The sequence below is a fragment of the Rhinolophus sinicus genome, chromosome 18, assembly GCF_057876585.1.
Source record: "Rhinolophus sinicus isolate RSI-liver-muscle chromosome 18, RSI-T2T, whole genome shotgun sequence".
In the NCBI taxonomy this organism is placed as follows: domain Eukaryota; kingdom Metazoa; phylum Chordata; class Mammalia; order Chiroptera; family Rhinolophidae; genus Rhinolophus; species Rhinolophus sinicus.
In genome coordinates this window covers 22983866-23002215 of record NC_142518.1, presented here as the reverse complement: position 1 = coordinate 23002215, position 18350 = coordinate 22983866, and the positions used below count along the sequence as shown (strand labels likewise).

General features: G+C 35.6%; 1 protein-coding gene across 9 annotated transcripts in view; it reads left to right on the top strand.

Moving 5' to 3' along the window:
• DMD (dystrophin) overlaps positions 1 to 18350 on the top strand; it is a 2122179-nt gene that overhangs the window by 1789470 nt on the left and 314359 nt on the right. For all 9 annotated transcript variants that reach the window (XM_074323910.2, XM_074323908.2, XM_074323912.2 and 6 more), the window contains one exon: positions 4516 to 4662. In XM_074323910.2, the coding sequence (XP_074180011.2) occupies positions 4516 to 4662 (147 nt within the window). The remainder of the gene's footprint in view (positions 1 to 4515; positions 4663 to 18350) is intronic.

The window sequence follows — 18350 nt, the reverse complement described above, 5'->3', positions numbered from 1 at the left end:
CAGTCACATTGTGGCTAAAATTTAAACTCCCTTGTCCCTAAGTGCTTGTGCCACCTGACAAAACCCCAAACCTGGATCAATTGCTTTCTCCATGCTTGCACGGAACCCTGTTGCAGAAAGAGAAAGTTGGGCAGGTTAGTTCTACTAAAAAATGTGGGGCCTCGGCCTCAGATGGGTTCTCGCCACCCTGGCAACCTCACTAGTTTTCTTAGGTCAACTCCCTCTCACAGCCCCTGTTACAAGTAATTCAAATGTTCCCCACTTACACTTCATTTCTGCTTACATTCAATGACTTTTTTGCGCACCAATTCTATGCCAGGTCTGTGGCTTCATACTTCGCAGAGGAACTGGGGGCCCTCAAAGTCGAAGTTAATCAACTTACTCTTTCCACACCTCCCAATTGACATGCCTTGTAGAATTGTCCCTTGACTACCAAGTCAAAACTGATCCCTTCAAAATAATGTTCCCTGGTTACTAGACAATCCTTTTCTTTTGTTGCAAAGTGGATGATGACTAAAATTCTAAATCTATATTTGAACAAATCTTTAACTACATAAGGATAAGCAAAGATTTGACAGGCAATTTAATTTCATAAAAAGAAGGAAAACTTGACATATCGGACTAATATATCATTCTAAATCAGTACTTTTATATCTGTAATCAGACAACATTTAATGAAGTGAAAATTCTGCCTGCATGAAACTAGTCATAATAAAATTAGACTTGGTTTGTTCTTTCATGGAGAACATATTCCAGATGTTTAAGTGATTGAAAGAAAACCCACAGCATAATGGTTCCCTTCAATGTTTTCTCACGGCTTTCAAACTAGAATAAAATCTAATGAAATTTGGGTAGTATTTAAATAGCACATCATATTGTTCCGCATTAACTGTACTTTTTTTGCCATTTTATGTTTAGTGTTTGATCATTTAAACATAGATTTATATGTGCACTATTGAAAGCTCTAATGTTTGAAATAGCATCAAACCCAATGTTACATCCACTTAAATGACATGGTACCTGTCTTCCCTCTTTACATAGTATGTCCTATAATTCAGTGTTTAGGGGGCTACCCTTCTTGTTACAGATACTTCTAGGCATTGACAACCTAAAGCAGTGAGCCATCCTCAGGTGGTATGGAGCTGCCACCTGAACCTAGGTCAAATGCCAAAGTGACAACTGACTTGGACACTCTCCTGCCTCCTTTTTTTCTTCTTTTTTTCTACCATAAGGTAACTCCTTGTCTTCATTCTCGTGTGCTTAGTGCCTTCACGATGATTTCTTGCTGGCTCAAATTCTTTAGTCTGCTCAAGCCCATCACAATAGCTCCCCAAACTGAACCTTCACACCAAATTTTCTCTTTATCAACTGACCTCCCCACAAAGCTCCATTTAGGTTAAAAGAAATTTAGACACTCAAATTAAACTAGACAAATGGCTTTTTTTAATCCTTAATTGATGATAATATAAGTAGCAGTAGCAATGGTAGTAAAATAGTAGTCATAAAAATATATAATAGATGCTTTTTATCCCAATTCAGTGAGGACCTAGAGTTCAACTGTTAATTGAAAAAGTCAGATAAATCAGGGAATCATAAAAAATATGTCTTAGACATTTTTTTCTATCTTAAAATAGTCATCAATATTTTAATGTTGTGTGAAGGTGTTTTGTTTTTTTTTTTGGTTTTTTTTTTGAGATTCACTGATTAGAGTTCTCCATAAATCACATTGGGAATACAAACTTTTTGATTTCCAGTTTCTTTAATGTAGGCAGAGCCCACCAGGAAACATGAGAAGCATTCTGAATATGGAATCCTTCTAAATTTTTTGTTTTTTCAATTCTTTTATATAAGTTGTCTTGTCCACATCCAATTCAACAATATTTCTTTTTATTTTTCAAGCAGCTTTTCAGAGTATTTAACCTGATTTTCATAGGAATAATAACTTATTTTTTAGACTTCTATTTCTTTGGTTAAGGAAATCTTTGATTAAATTGTGTACTTGAAATACTGACTGGCAAAAACAGGTTTGAGAACACAACCGACCGCTGTGACATACGCACCACTGTCAACTCAACTAATGAGATCTGAAGACCATGCATACTGACAGATACCTCTAACATTTCATTTAGAGGCTGTCAGAGGCCCCTGTCAGTGTGTTTCGCAGAGAATGGACACTGCCTAACCTTATGACTCTTAAGTGGAGATCAGTTCAGAGAACTTGTACTATAATTGTTAGAGCCGAGGGGGTGAAAACCCACAAGAGCCCATGATGGTGGAGACAGAAAAAGGGGTGGGGGGAGAGAGGAGGAAAAGAAGAAGAAGGGTAGGGAGAGTGAGTGTGGTGATTCATTATGAGTACAGGAATTTATTTTTTTAATCCCCTTCATCCTTGAAACCATTCATGCAGGATTAAAATCTGTGCCCAGGATTTTGGGGGAGGAAGTGAATATCAAAATATTCTAATAGGAGACACTTGAACGTGTAGATTATGTAATCCAAAGAGAGCTGAAATCTAGATATGATTTAACTAAGATGGATACTCACCGTAATGGCTAGGAGCCATGCTAGTGAAGGCAGATTATTAGCGTATAGGTTTAACCTGCAGTATTGTCAGGTTCCACTTGGCTATCCTGACATCTCTGCAATGGTTTCCTGTTTACAGTTCCCACTCATATGATATTTATCTGTGGTTACTAGAAACACATATTATTATCCAGAACAAAATGGTTCCATTTTGTAATTGTCCTTGTCTAGGTTTCCCCATTGCCATTTAACAAATCTGTTTTCTACCCTTTCTATTATGCAAAACAAAGTGATTACAGATCATTTCATTTTAGAGGTATGACTTCACGGATATGGGTTTTAACCACCTCTCTCCATGGGCACTTATTCTGATTCTTTTAATCCATATATTATAAGGAAATGAAATAATAATAGTTACTATCAATCCCTATAAAAACTTTTGGTTTCAGATTGATTCCGATGACATTCCACTGACATAAACTTCAATAAAGATAAATAAATCAGATAGGATTTTTTGCATGTGTGTGGTCAGTCAGAAGGGTTTCTTTTGTTTTCCTTTGCTTTTATTTTTATGGATATGTAATTCGCATACCATGAAATTCACCCTTTTAAAGTGTACAATTCTGTGGTGTTTAGTGTATTCTCAATGTTTTGCCGCTATCACCACTGTTTACTTCCAGAATATTTTCATCACTCGCAAAAGAAATCCCAGGATTCTTTAATACTTTTAATGATCCCTTTAAAAAAAAACCTCTAATTTCAACAGAGTGATTATCACAGTGTTTTCTATTAGCTAAGAACCATAGAAGAGTCTCATACTCCGTGCGATACCAGTGGTGAGATATTCAGGTTGATTTGATAGGATAACATCATTCTTATTTGGAATAGACGTACTGGCTCCTTCCAGTTCGGTTTGGAGGGAACCAGAGGGCTATACATGAGGTCAATGTAAACAGTGCTTTTTTCTCAATATAGTGAACCAGAGAAATAACACCTGCCCAGATCAAACAAGTCAAAACAGCACATATAGCCAAGTAAATGACGGTGTCCTTGTGCACAGACATTACATTACACAAACTGTTCTCCTAAGTGAGGGAATTTGTCCCTTAGAAATTGTTCATTGGAACATTTGGACATCATGCATCATGTTAAAGATCCATAAATGTCATCTCAATAGGGTAGATATGATGCATGATAATATCCTCCCCATATCTGCATAGGGTTCTTCTGCTCAACAGATTGTCATGATGCATTGCATCAAAGAATCCCAATCTAGTGCTTTAGAGACAGCTGAGAAGCCCCTTGGGAGCCTTCTTAAGTCACTGCTGCAAGGACTGAACTACCAGGAGACCAGGAAGTCATTCTTAGAACTTGACAAAATACCCTCATCTCTAAATGAATCGATTTATTATGTAGTTGGTGCAAAGTATGAATGTAATATTTTATGACTGAATATATCTTTTTATTGTTAAAAAATCCATTTCTGGTTGTGAGATGAGTAGAACTGAGAATCTAACAGCATTATATTTGTCCTGTTACTTTGCCGATCCAGAATTTGTTTGGAGGGGTATATAATATAATAGTTAAGATTATTCACTCTGGAGGTAGGCAAACCTGGGTGGGTACGTGTCCCAGTTTCCTCAGTGTTGATCCATTGGACTTCAGGCAAAGTTTAACCTCTGTAAGTTTTTCTCATGTGTGAAATGAGAATTCTCCAACTATGAACCTCATAGTGTTCTTGTATAGCAATAAAATCGTATTATGTATGGAAAGAACTCATCAAAGGATTAGGCACCTAAGAAGTGCTCCATAAATATGAGTTACTATTATTCAATCATTAACAAATGTTTGCTGTTCTATTACCACTATCATAGAGCAAATGTCACTGACCCTGCACCACAAACAGAAGAAGATAACTTGTAGTTCCCAGGTGTCTGTTTCTTTGCCTTAAGTGTTCTCATCTTCCAATTTGCCCTTGACTGTTTCACACAGGCACTTCGGGGAGAAATCGCGCCTCTTAAAGAGAATGTAAGCCACGTCAATGACCTTGCTCGCCAACTCACCACATTGGGCATTCAGCTGTCACCCTATAACCTCAGCACTCTGGAAGACCTGAACACCAGATGGAAGCTTCTGCAGGTAGGCACATCATGAGCTTTGCAGTTCCTTGTTACAATAAAAGAATACACACCTAAAGCTTGTTGAGGCAGAACTGTAAAAGTAATTTCTTCATGTGATGCTCACAGTAGTATTTTGTGGGTGTGGGATATTTTATATTCTTTCACAAGCCCCTATATAAATGTTTTCAAACCTATTAATAGTAACTTTTGTAAATGGCTCAAAGTTAGGCTTTACTGTATCTTGCAATACACATGGAAGATAATGCTGAATCGTGATAGAAGAACTAAATTACTGGCATGCAATTACCTTGTACTATTATTGCTTGGATTCTTCAAACACCTTTTCCTTCCCTAATTTAAGCAAAAGTTGAAAGTAAGACATTCTAAAAGCTTTTAAAGAAAGAAGATCCTATCACAAACTTACACAAGTTTTTCATAGGTTTGTATAATAAATACAGGGAATTTAAGTAAGCCCAAGGTTATTTAAACTCTCTGTGCCTTGATTTATCATCTGAAGAAAATGGGGATATTAAATGTTTCTAAAATATTGTTTTACTATTAGGATGAGTAAGTCAAAATACATGGAAAGTACTTGGAACAGGAGTAGCCCCGTGGTAACACCATATAAACTCTAGCTCTTGGTATGGTTGCAGTTATAATTATTACTATTATAGCAAACAGATTTTGGAATCAGATTTACTGCATGATCTTGAAGTCACTTGACCTTTCCTCTTGTTAGTTTCCTCATCTCTAACATTCTTGCTGTAATATTAAATGAAGTAATTCATGTGGAGTTGTTGTACAGTACCTGGCTCATAGTAAGAACTCAGAAATGCGATGATGGAAGAGGTATGTCTATATATTCCCTACATGAAGGACACTGCATTAAACCCCAAAATCCTAAACCTGGTCTAACCACAGAATTAGAGAATTACTTTCTCTCCTTTTCCTATTTCATAAGATGCAGAGTGTATGCCACTAAGGACAGAGAGGAAACTGGGTTTAAAAATATGTTTTTTCAATGTTTTAATAAGAACGAAATGATAAACCAGATTACTTTTCCCGTTGGCAGTCCATCTAGCAAGGGGTGTGATTGAAAGTCCTGTTAAAGAATTGCTAGATCTCTAATAAAAACAAGTTCCAAATTCAAGACCTCTTGAGCTTGCATAATTTAATTCTTGTCGTGATGGATAGCCTTGAAATATTTGTATGATAGAATGTTATAAGTGGCATTTACTAAAGCAAGGCAATATAGTTAAGAAATGCATTCCTATGTCTACTTGCTCCATAGTGGTTAAGTAATATTAAAATCTTATCATTTTCATCCTTAATATGTTTTTCATTTTAAGCATAAATAAGAAAAGTAATAACTGTGCAAGGAAAACCAGTGGCCACATTTGTTTCATTCAAGCACTCTTGAACTATATCTTAACATTTCTTTTTAGAGAGCTGAATGCCATATTTGCGTTCAGAATGTACTTCAAGATTTGTGACAGTGGCATGTCAATTTACAAATGAGGCCAAAACATGATGACTGATAGGAAAAATTTTTAAAAATCAGTGCTAAGTGATCCATTATAGCTAGCACTATTTATTTAAATGTAAAATATGAGAAAATATTAATAGCTTAATTTTTGTCCATTCTTTAAAATAAGTAAGGACTTGGATATAAATGTAAGGACATACATGGAAGGAGAAAGTGATCACGTAAAAAGATCACTGAGTGAATATTGGAAGGCCTAACCTCAAGTTGAAACTCAGCTATTATTTGACCATGTTATCTTGGGAAAGCTTACATTTAACCTCTCTCAGTTTCCATCCCCTCATTAGTAAAATGAGTCAGTCCATTTTGCCTAAGGTTACATCAAGTTCAATCCTATGATTCTGATCTGGATTTATGCGGGAAATACACATAGGACAAAATTTAGTTTAGAATGAATGGAGTTACGGCCTCTATTCATAATACAGATGTGGCTTGTTGGAATTCTAACATTTAAACCCCTCACCCCCAAACCTTCATGTACACAGCCTGCTTATATTAAGCAGTTCAATTAGTTTGTGGTATATGCTATTATTGTGGCAAATTTCTCTTGTTGCTGTTTTTGAACATGACCTTAAGGATATGCTTAAAAAGTGTTTTTAGCAGAAAGCTGATAACTCCGAGGTTTGGGTTTTCACATAACTGAGTCAAGTTGATTCCATTCTTTTCTTTGACCATAATTCTAACCACTCTGCTGTATTATAAATGTGAGTCCTTGTTTAGAAAGTGAACAAAGCAAGAAAAGAGGTTCACATCAAACAACTTTACCCCCATTACTGGAAGAACAACTCATATGTCTTGTCGAGAACAATTTACATTTAGAAAAATGTATGTGAGACTAAAGCATGTCCCAAGTTCTGTGGAGGGAAGTTTGAATCCACCATCATATGACATCATATTTCTAAAAACTGAAGAATTTAGTCACAGTGCTATGTCAGTTACTAAAATCATGATAAAAAATAAGTACAAATTCATCTTTGCTTCTACCATGTTTCCCCGAAAATAAGACCTAGCCGGACAATCAGCTCGAACGCATCTTTTGGAGCAAAAATTAATACAAGACCCAGTCTTATTTTACTATAATATAAGACTAGGTCTTTAATATAATATGGTATGGTATGATATGATATGATATGATATGATATATGACACCAGGTCTTATACTAATTTTTGCTCCAAAAGACACATTAGAGCTGATTGTCCAGCTAGGTCTTATTTTCAGGGAAACAGGGTATGTCTGTTAAAACAAAGAAAATCAAGAAATAGAGATTGAGAGTAGTGGGAAGGAAGGCAGATATAAACCTAAGAAAAAGAGTCTTAAATTTGGGCAAAATAGTGTAGTAGACGAAATAGAGTTACATACTACCCGGCTGTGTCTACTATCAGAATATCCTGGGTTTAGTTATATGATCCATTGATTTTTACTTTAAAAGACAGTCATGCTGTTTTTTTTAATCTGTATGTGTTAACAGTCAAAATGATATAAACCGATAAACCATGTAGATATGAACATCAACAGCTGAGTAAGACCCAGTCACAATTTATCTGTACCTAGAAATAGCATGTGTAGAGAGTTCTGTATTCATTTTGAATCCACAGGTAAAAGTATAGAGACATTGGTTTGTCTGTTTGAAACTCTCTGTGGAAATAAAATCATATTTTCTCCCTCAGAATAGACACATTGATATAGATGTTTCTACTAGACCATTTGATAATGTGTTTTTTGGCATAGGAAACCATTATTCCTCGTAGTTATGAAGAGTTTTCGTGTACATTATCATTTAATCCTCACATTATGATTCTGTGTTGATTACATAGTATCACTTTTGCCATTTACAAGTAAGAAAACTGAGACTTAGAAACATTAAGTGACAATCACAGTCACACAGCTTGTATCAGTCATGATCTGAGTCAGATCTTCTGCACTGCAACTACCGTGCCCTTTTTGTTTCTTCTTCTCAAAGTCCTATTAAGTGACTTAACAATGTCATATTTTAAATATATTTTTGGGTAACACAGGTATGAAATACTTCATTTTTCATGCTTCCCCTCTTATTCAAATGATTCTCAGGGATATTAACTTTGAAATCTTACTTTTACAAACCAATGGATTAATGAGCCCAGTTCAGTGTACCCCTTAACATCACACCTGTAGTTTCAAATATAAAATGATAAAGCATTTCCTCTTCATTGTCTCTGGAACTCAGCAATTGTACTAGAATCAACCAAAAGTGATTTCAATGGGTTAGTTCTTAAAATAGAACCAATGCTAATATTTGATCCAGTAGAAATGAGTCTCAAAACCAAATGGGAAGAAAATTAAACTGATGATAAACCTTCGGAATTTTGAAGCAATGCACACACATTTAGTGGTATAGTCATGCTCTTTATTCACCAAGCACAAGTACGGTGGTGAAGGTTCTACTATAGGGAGCTACTGCTAGCGTATGTTCTAAGCACTTCTCTGCATCATGAGTAAACCACGAATAGCAACAGAAGCTGCAAAGACACTTTAATATAGAGTACATCTTCATTGACTGTAGGACATATGGAATGTAATCACTTGAAAAATATTGAATATGAAGACATTTCCAGGCATGAAATTCTTTAAATATGTTTAAGAATAGTATCATGAATTATGTATGTTTTTAAAGGTTTCCTAAGATTCTTCCAAAGTCATGCAGATGGTTATATACTCCATCTTCACATCTCTGTGGTAACTTTCTGTCACAGGGCTCTAGACCCTCATCTTCTGCACATTCCTTTCCTTCTTTTATCCTTTCCTTATTCTTTCGTTCAACCAGTGCTGCCTGAGCATCTACTGTGTACCAAGCTGACTTTGTAATCATCCTATCTGGTCCGAGGACATACTCAGCAAAATGCCCTTTAATGCTTACGCCATCTTATGGAAAATATTATGGGTGAATTTTCTTTTATTATTTCCATAATGGCCCGATGTCTCTTCCTTTCTCCATGTTATAAACCAAAAAATGCTGTTATGACAATAATACTGTAAAACTAGTACCTTTTCAGATCTCTAGTTTACAAATTCTTCAGTAATTTGATTGGGAATTTGGTCTACATAATCAGATTAGTAAGATCCGTGGAAGGACATGGATCTTCCACGTCCTTCCACGTCCTATTTAGCTGGCCAATAGAAATATTTGCATGGCTTTATTTTTAAAAAACTACACAAGACTTTTAATGTAAAAAAAAAACACTAAAATTCCAACAGAGCAGCTTCTGTTCTTTACTGTAGTGAGATAGGTTTTTGAGGCAGGTATATATCTATATGTATGTATGCTTGTTCTCATCATCACTGAGCACAGGATTTGATCCTTCAAATGTGTTGACAGATTTTGAACATTTGCCTCACAACTCATCTTCTTTTTTTTTTTTTTTTGGCCCCTAAGGATCCTCTACTTATCATTTTGCATTATGGGGTCCCTTCTAGGCAGGGAGCCTAGGTGACCTGTGCGATCTGCTCTTACAAATAACATGGACCCAGTGGTTACCAGAGGGTAAAGGGGGGGAGGTAGGAGACGAGGGTAAAGGGGATCAAAAATACAGTGATGGAAGGAGAACTGACTCTGGGTGGTGAGCACACAATGTGAGATATAAATGATATAGCCAGTCCAAACTGAGATGTGTTATAAGTGTGATATACACATCGGGTTTCAAGGACTTCGTGCAAAAAAAGAATGTAAAATATCTCATTAATAATTTTATATTGATTACATGTTGCAGTGATAATATTTTTATGTATTTGGTTAAGTAAACTATATCATTATACTTAATTTCACCCATTTCTTTCTTATGATTTTCCCAACTTGAGTATTTTTTTTGCAAATGAACAATGTGAGCCTGTCACTTCAAGTGAAACAACTGACAGTGTTTGTTTCTTTTTACTTTTTTAATTTCTACTAGAAAATTTTAAATGGCGTATGCAGTTCACATTAATTAGATTTCTCTTGCACAGTATTAGTCTAGAACATAGTTCTCAAAACCTAGCATGGATACGATTCAGCTGCAGAGCTTGTGAAAACATCCCCCAAGATTCAATAGGTATTACATGAAGCCTGTGATTCTCCATTTCTATCAAGCTCCCAGGAGATAATGTTGATCTATAAAAATTAGTTCCCAAAGTATGAATCATAGAGCTTTACAGGGAGATCTACACATATGTTTTTGTATCAGGCATTGTTTATAACTTGAATACAAAGTTGCCTTGCCCGTATACCACTATTTTTCACAAATAAGCAAATGCAGTTGTGTTACTACACTCATGACGATTTTTATCAGCTGGTCACTTTTTCTCAAATACCGTAACAGATATTAAGTAGTGCTTCTGTCATGTAGGGATCCTCTCATTCTTAAAATGTTAAGAAGGGATCCACGGGCTTGAAAAGATTGGAAGCCAGTATCCAAAAATATTGTAGTAATATAGGAAAAAGTACTCTTTACCACATTCTCAACTGTGGTAGTTCATATAAAGAGATTTCAACTATAACATCTAGTTTGATGTGCCCACTGGAAGGAGTTTTTAAAAAGCTGAAGGAAAGGGAAATGAAAAGAACCAAGAGGAAAGAAGAATGTGTTTGTTTTAGAAAAGGTTAGGTCACAGAAGGATTTGTTGATATCAGGAATAGAATGACCCGTGGAAAAAGGACAATCAAGTTCTAGGAAAAACATCTTTTCAGTAAGGAGAAAACAATCATTTATGCTTAACTTTGGCTTTGTTTAAAAAGAAAATGAGCTGGGACTTTTAAAGATTTGAAGGAATGTGTAAATCTAAATGCCCGGGATAGTTACAGGCCTTACAACACGCTGAGGTCATAGTGTACTGTCAAGCTTTGGGACATTTTCCTCAGTCATTGTGGTTTCCAGTGTTTTTACAGCTAATTGCACTTTATTCAAAAGGATGATACTGAAATTGCCCAGGTAACCTTGAAAGTAACATGGTCCAAACGTTCCCGAGTCTGTCCTCCTCACCCTAAAGAAGAATAGTCTAGTTTTGAAGGACATTCTCTAATTTTTAAAAAAGGCATCAGGATGTGTGGGACCATAGGGAGAAAAATTAATGATGTAGGGAGCGTGACCAGAAAAAAACATATGAGGTACAAAATGAGAATGAAGCTAGTCGGAGTCAAAGAAATATGTATTTGTTGAAGAGAATAAAAGGCATATTAATTTTTTCAGAGAGTTTATAAAGTGAATGAAAATCATTATGAAGTATTAGTTGGATGACCTGATTGCTGGATCTTTATGCACTGCTTAATTTCTGATTTGTTTTAATCAAGATCTATTTTTACTAGTTCTGAAGCTAGCTACTATGGGAATCCATATAAGTGTTTTATTGTTGTTTGCATTTTTTATTCAATGTATTGGGGTGACAATGGTTAGTAAAGTTACCTAGGTTTCAAGTGCACAATTCTGTAATACATCATCTATATATATCACATGTGTGTTTGCCACCCAAAGTCAAATCTCCTTCCATTGCTGTATACTTGACCCCCTTTACCCTCTGATTATTGTTTTTAAAAATGTAATATGTTCCTGGTAAATGTGTTTAAAGAGCAATTTTATGTATGTGTGTATTTCGTTTCTTGAGCTCTCTAATTCCTTTTTAGAAATACCCAAAAAATTCTGAGTGTTTAAAATTGCCACCATACTCATGTTTTCTTTTCCTTCCCCTTTGTTCTGCAACTGACATTTGCCCTTCCCTCAAATTTCTCACTGCTTTATTCTTTATCGTTTTAAGTGTCCTTCGCCCACAAGTCTGACCTCTCTCCTTCGCAGCAGCCTGACCCCGCCCCACCCTTTCTTTTACTTTTGTTTGCTCTGCTTGTTTTCTTCTTTGCTTTTCCCACTGTCCTGCTGCGTGTGAAACGCTCTGCCAGCAGCTGCTCACATTTCCCATGCTACGTCATGCACAGTATTCAAAGAGCTGCTGTTCTCACATTTTCCCCAGAAGGACTCCCCCCTCCGCCTTCCCTGAACATTCCTCTAGAAATAACCCCTCTTCAGACCATATGAAAAGCTGAATGGTAAAGCCAACTCTATAAGTAGGACTGGAAACTGGCTTATGAAATTCAGACATGCCATTTTTAAAGGTCAGTCCCACGGGTTGAATTTTAAATGACTATAGTTTATCTTAATATTTCTTTATTCTTCTCAATTCTATACTGTCCTTAAAATAATTATCATTATGATATAAATTCTCCCCTCAAGGAATATATTCATTCATTCCAAAGGTAGATGATATGCGGATGGAAAATATAATAAATTAGAAAATGATTCTATTAGAAATACAGCGTTTTTACACTGGGCCATACTTTATTGGGCCAGGGCAGTTGCACAGTATAGATTTGAGAAGAATTGATTTTACTGAGTGTTATGCATTACTGAAATTAAGAAGGAGCACTTATCCGGCACTTCTTGTGTGTCGTTCATTATACTAAGCACTTTTACATGTACTAACACTTTTAAGCGTCCCAGTCACCCTATGAGGTAGATAGGATTTTTATCCTCATTTTATAGACAGGATTTTTATCCTTATTTTATAGATGAAGAAATGAGGAACCAAGAGTTTTGGGGGCTTGCCTGAGGTCACACAGCTGGTAAGGGAGATCCAGGATTTGAACCCAGGCTGTTTGGCTGGGGAATCTGTCAGAACTACTATCTATAATATAATACCCCCTCTCTAGTACAAAGTTAGATTGACATGACAATATTTCCTCTTCATTTACAATCCAGTGCTTTAACCAAAAAGTATATGCCTCCTCACATTTATTAATTTGTCAGAAATCACCTGCATCAAGATTTTAGGAAATACAGATTTAAAGTAGGATGATTATATGAATCTCAGACCACCACCCCAGGAATAGCCTGTTTCACCCAGAGCCGGAATCATTTGCAGATTAAAATGGAGAATCTCATCTTTAGGACTAGGAAGGCTTAATCATCAAACTCTTCCTAAAGTGAGCAAAAATACTCCTTCGTTCAATAAATATATTTCTGGTACCTACCATCGGCCAGACTCTGTTAGATAATAGAGATGTAGTCGTGGAAAAACCAGACACAGTCTGCCCTCATGGAGGTTATAGTTTCTTAAGAAGATAGACATTAATTTAACAAAAAACAAACCCTCATATAATAATTACAAATTGTGTGACGTGATAAAAGAAAAGGCAGGGCATATAGTGAGGGACCTACGAGTGTGTGTGTGTGTGTGTGTGCGCGCGTGTTGTGGCAAGAGGCAGGAGAGGCTGATCAAGAAAGTTACCCAGAGAAAGCAGGCTTCCAGCCAACACCTAAAAGGGTGAAAACAAGTTAACTGACTTTTCTATTCCTCTGAAGCTTTTATTTTAAATGGCCCGAAGCTTGGGACTAACAAACTAAACAGAGTAATAATCTTCCAGTATGTAAATTTAATAAGCAGAAATCATTTGAATTAATGGACTACAGAGTTAACATATAATTAAGTCACATCAAAGGAAGGTTTTCTAGCTTTCTCTATCACGGACAGCATCCTGTTTGCTTTCTTCACAGCACCTAGGAAAATCCATAGCTGTGTGTTTGTTGGCTTATTTATTAAAAGTCTATCTCCTCAACCTGAATGTCAGCTCCATGAGGGCAGAGGCCCTAAATACCCTATGTATTTGGCACTTGGCAATATCTTTTACATAGTAGGCATTCAATGAATATTTCTTAGCTTTCTAAATGTATAAAATTAAGCAAAAATGTTTTTGAAAACTGTAAAGTAAGCAGAAAGTTATACTATAGAGGGAAAATCAGGAAACAAAACTATCATTTCTGAAGAAACAGTATTCATGTACTGATCTGTGCATTAATAACATTAACCAATGTTTAAATAATTATCCAAAAATTTAAAAAAGAAAAATAACTGATCAAAAATTAACATGCAAAAAAATGCAAAAATAATTAGTATGCATCCTTTACGGTGAACATGGTTTACTCATATTCTAGATGTTTATCAACAATTAATGATCTGTGTGCTCTGACAACATGGAATATATTTAATGTTACCTTTGGAGGAATATGAGATAAAATGGATTCCCTTCCCCCCTTTTTTTAATTGAGGTGTAATTGACCTATAACATTATATTCATTTCAGATGTACAGTGTAATGATTCGATATTTGTATATATTGTGAAATGATCACCACAATGTCTAGTTAATATCCATTCACCATACCTAGTGACAAATTTTTTTCTTGTGATGAGAACTTTCTTACCAACTTTCAAAAATATAATACAGTATTAGTAACTAAAGTCACCATGTTGTACGTTACATCCCCATGACTTAATTTTATAGCTGAAAGTATGTACCTTTTTGATCCCCTCCACACATTTCACCCACTGGCCGCCCCTGACAACCACCAATCTGTTCTCTGTATCTATAAGCTCTTTATGGGGGGGGGAGTTTGTTTTTATTTTTTAATTCCACATATAAGTGAAATCATACAGTATTTGCCTTGCTCTGTCTGACTTGCTCACTTAGCATAATGCCCTCTAGGGCCATCCATGTTGCAAATGGCAAGATTTCGTTCTTTTTATGTATGAATACTATTCTATTTATATATATCACACTTTCTTCATCCATTCATTCATTGATGGACACTTAGGTTGTTTCCATATCTTGGCTATTGTATATAATTCTGCAATGAACATGGGGGTGCAGATATTTTTTCGAATTCGTGTTTTCATGCTTTCTCCCTTTTTATGACAGATTTTTTTATGTATAATTAACACATACATTTAAAATGTACAATTGATGTTTGATAGGTATATACCTGAGAAACCATTACCACAGTCAAACTGTTCACTAGTCATACTAGTGAACATATCCATACTCCCCACAAGTTTCTTCACATCCCTCCAAGCAACCACTGATTGCCTTTCTATCACTGTAGATGAATTTACATTTTCTAATTTTGTATAGATGGGATGTACAGTACACACTCTTTTTTGGTCTCATTTCTTTTAGTCAGCATAATTATCTTGAGATTGATCCATGTTGTTACATGTATCAATAGTTAATTTCTGTTGATTGCTGTATGGAAATACTCCAATTCATTTATTCATTCACCTTTCAGTGTACTTTTGGGTTGTTTCCAGTTTGGGGCTATTACAAATAAAGCTGCTATGAACATTCATGTACACATCATTGAACAGACTTGTGTTTTCACTTCTCTTGAGTAAATGCCTAGGAGACAGATAGCTATATAAGAGTGTGTGTAACTTATTAAGAAACTGTCAAAGTGTTTTCCAAAGCAGTTTCACATTTTACATTCCCACAAGAAGTGTATGAGTGTTCCAGTTCCTTCATATCATCCCTAAAATTTGATATGGTCAATCTTTTAAATTTTAGCCATTTCAATAGGTATGTAGTGGTAGCTCTTTGTGGTTTTAATTTGCATTTGTTTAATGATCAATGATGTAGCCATTCCAGCTTTCTTGTGATCAGTGCTGGCATGGTATAACTTTTCTCATCCTTTTACTTTTATCCTATTTGTGTCTTTATATTTAATGTGCTTTTCATAGGTAGCATATAATTGGATTTTGTTTTTTTAAAAATCCAATCTGACAATCTCTTTTAATTGAGGATATTTAGACCATTTATATTTAATGTGATTATTGATATGATTAGGTGTTAAACTGTCATCAGGCTATTTATTGTTTTTATTTTGTCCCATCTGTTCTTTGTTTGCTTGTTCTTGTTCTGTCTTCATTTAGGCTAATTGGAATTAATGAATCCATTCTATCTCCTATATTGGCGTATTAACTATAACTCTTTGTTATACGTTTAGTGGTTGCTTTAGGGTTTATAGTATACATCTTTAACTTATCACAGTGAACCTCAAGTGGTATTAGAGTATTTCACATATGGTATAAGAACCTTTTGATAATATATTTCTATTTCTCCCTTCTGAACCATGTGCTATTGCTTGATCCTTTGGTATCTTTTAAGATTAGGTAGGAATAGACTAACAGTCAGTCTAGGGTGAATTATTCCTCACTACTGAGGTGAGACCCTGCTGTATACTCTACCCAATGCCCTGTGAATCATGAGGTTTCCATTATGAGTGGTAGGGAATAGACACTGCTCCCCGCCATGTGTGAGTGCTGGACACTGTTACCTCTCATCCTTCCTGGTGATTCTTCCCCAGCCCCAAATAGTTTCCTCACACATGTGCTAATCAGTACTCAGCTGAATACTTGAGAGAGACCCTCTATAGATCTTCAGGGTTCTTTCTCTGTGCAGTTCTCTCCTCTCTGGGCTTCTTTCCTGCGAACTCTAGCTACCTTATCCTTCCCAGACTTTCAGTTCCATCTCCTCAACTCAGGGAGTCTGCCAGGCTCCTCCTGGGCTCTTCTTCCCCGTGCTGTGGACTGGAAACTCTGTTCAGGTAGTAACTAGGACAATCATAGGGCTCACTTCATATGTTTTGCATCTCTCAAGGGTCACTATCCTTCCTTGTCTTATGTTCATTATCTTACACTCCATCATTACATATATTTGTCCATGTTTTGATTATTTCAAGATAAAGGGTAAATTTGGTCCTTATTACTCCATCTTGTTCAGTAGTAGAGGTCCTAAAATACCATTTGAAGCACGGGTGGGTTTTTTTTTCTTGATTTGGAGACATATACAAAGAATGTTGGAGGTAAACAGGTAATTAGCTGATAACATGCAATCCCCCAGAAACAGAGATGCTGTTAGTCACTTAACCAACATTGCACATACTTTGTTTTACTTTCACAATAGCAGTAATTGCCTTGCACTGTTTCCATCATACTTTTTGCCTACTTGTATTTTAACGCCTTGCCTTTGCAATTGAGTTGGCTAAGCCTGAGGCCTTAGTCTGTATCCAAAGAATCTGGTCAGGGCCTAACGCCAACACTATGTAATAAGGCATTCCAAGCATAAATTAGCCAACGGTACAGCTGTTAAATCTACTTTTAAACCAGCTGAATATGTCAGTGTGTCTCATTGATTTAAAAAGATCTACTTTGAATTACTGACCACTTTAATATTCTTAACTTTACACTTCAGCAACCACTCTTTAAAAGGTTCTATTTATTTTTAATACTATATCATTCAATGACCAATGTGCTACCATGCATACATTCTATTTTGGGAAAGATGGCCTATTTAAGTTGTTACCACCCATCAATTCAGAAGATGTTTAGTTCTTAAAATCCAAAGTCCAACCTCTGATTTTACAGAGACATCACATGGTATGTCATAGAGTTCACACAGCTAGTTAATAATGGAGCCAAAACCAAAAAGCTTGCTCTATATTTTTCTCACACACCTTTTAGTTTTACTCAGAAAAAGGCATTCTTCAGTCTAAATATTCTATATTCTAAAATATTTTTCAAAAGGAATTACTTATCCAAATCTTACCAGTCTTGTGAGATCCATGTAAACCAATGAGATAAAGACTGTGGAAGCCTTTCAGAAACTAATAGATGCTATAAAAGTATACGTTTTATTATTAGAATTGCAGTTCATGTCTATGAAACCTTTCTTTTAGACTTTTCTGAACTCGATTATGCAGAATCTTTTCTAATACATTGGTCTTTCCTTTATAAGAAGAATTTAATCCTTTCTGTCCTGTTGGGTTGTAAAAATAGGGGCTCTCTTTTCTAGAACCTATTGATATTTTATAGTAATACACATCTAGTGGGTTTCCACTAAATACATGTCAAATAAGATTGAACCAAATTTTGTTCTAGACGTGTGGGGGGAAAAATAACTATTCTGATCCTTTAAAGGTACTCTCAAAAATTAGATGTGCTAACACTTGCTCTTCTATAATTGCAAAGAAATTGTTTTAATTTGTCTTATATGCAACTTTTGTAAGCCCCATGATACATCATATCTGCGTCCCTTTTTTAAACTGAGCAGATTTCCAGGTTAATGTAATAATTTCTAACAGCTGCCTATACTGGCAGGAAAAAAAAGTATGAGAGCATAGTCGTGAACTTCAGATTCCTGTCCCCCACCCTCCGCTTTTGGCATTCCTTTCCTGTGAATTACAGTTTACATTTCTTTATTATCTCATTTTGAATGACTTAGTCTTTCTAAATATTCACTTCTGTTTCCATCAATAAATATTTACTGAGCTACCTCTTAAT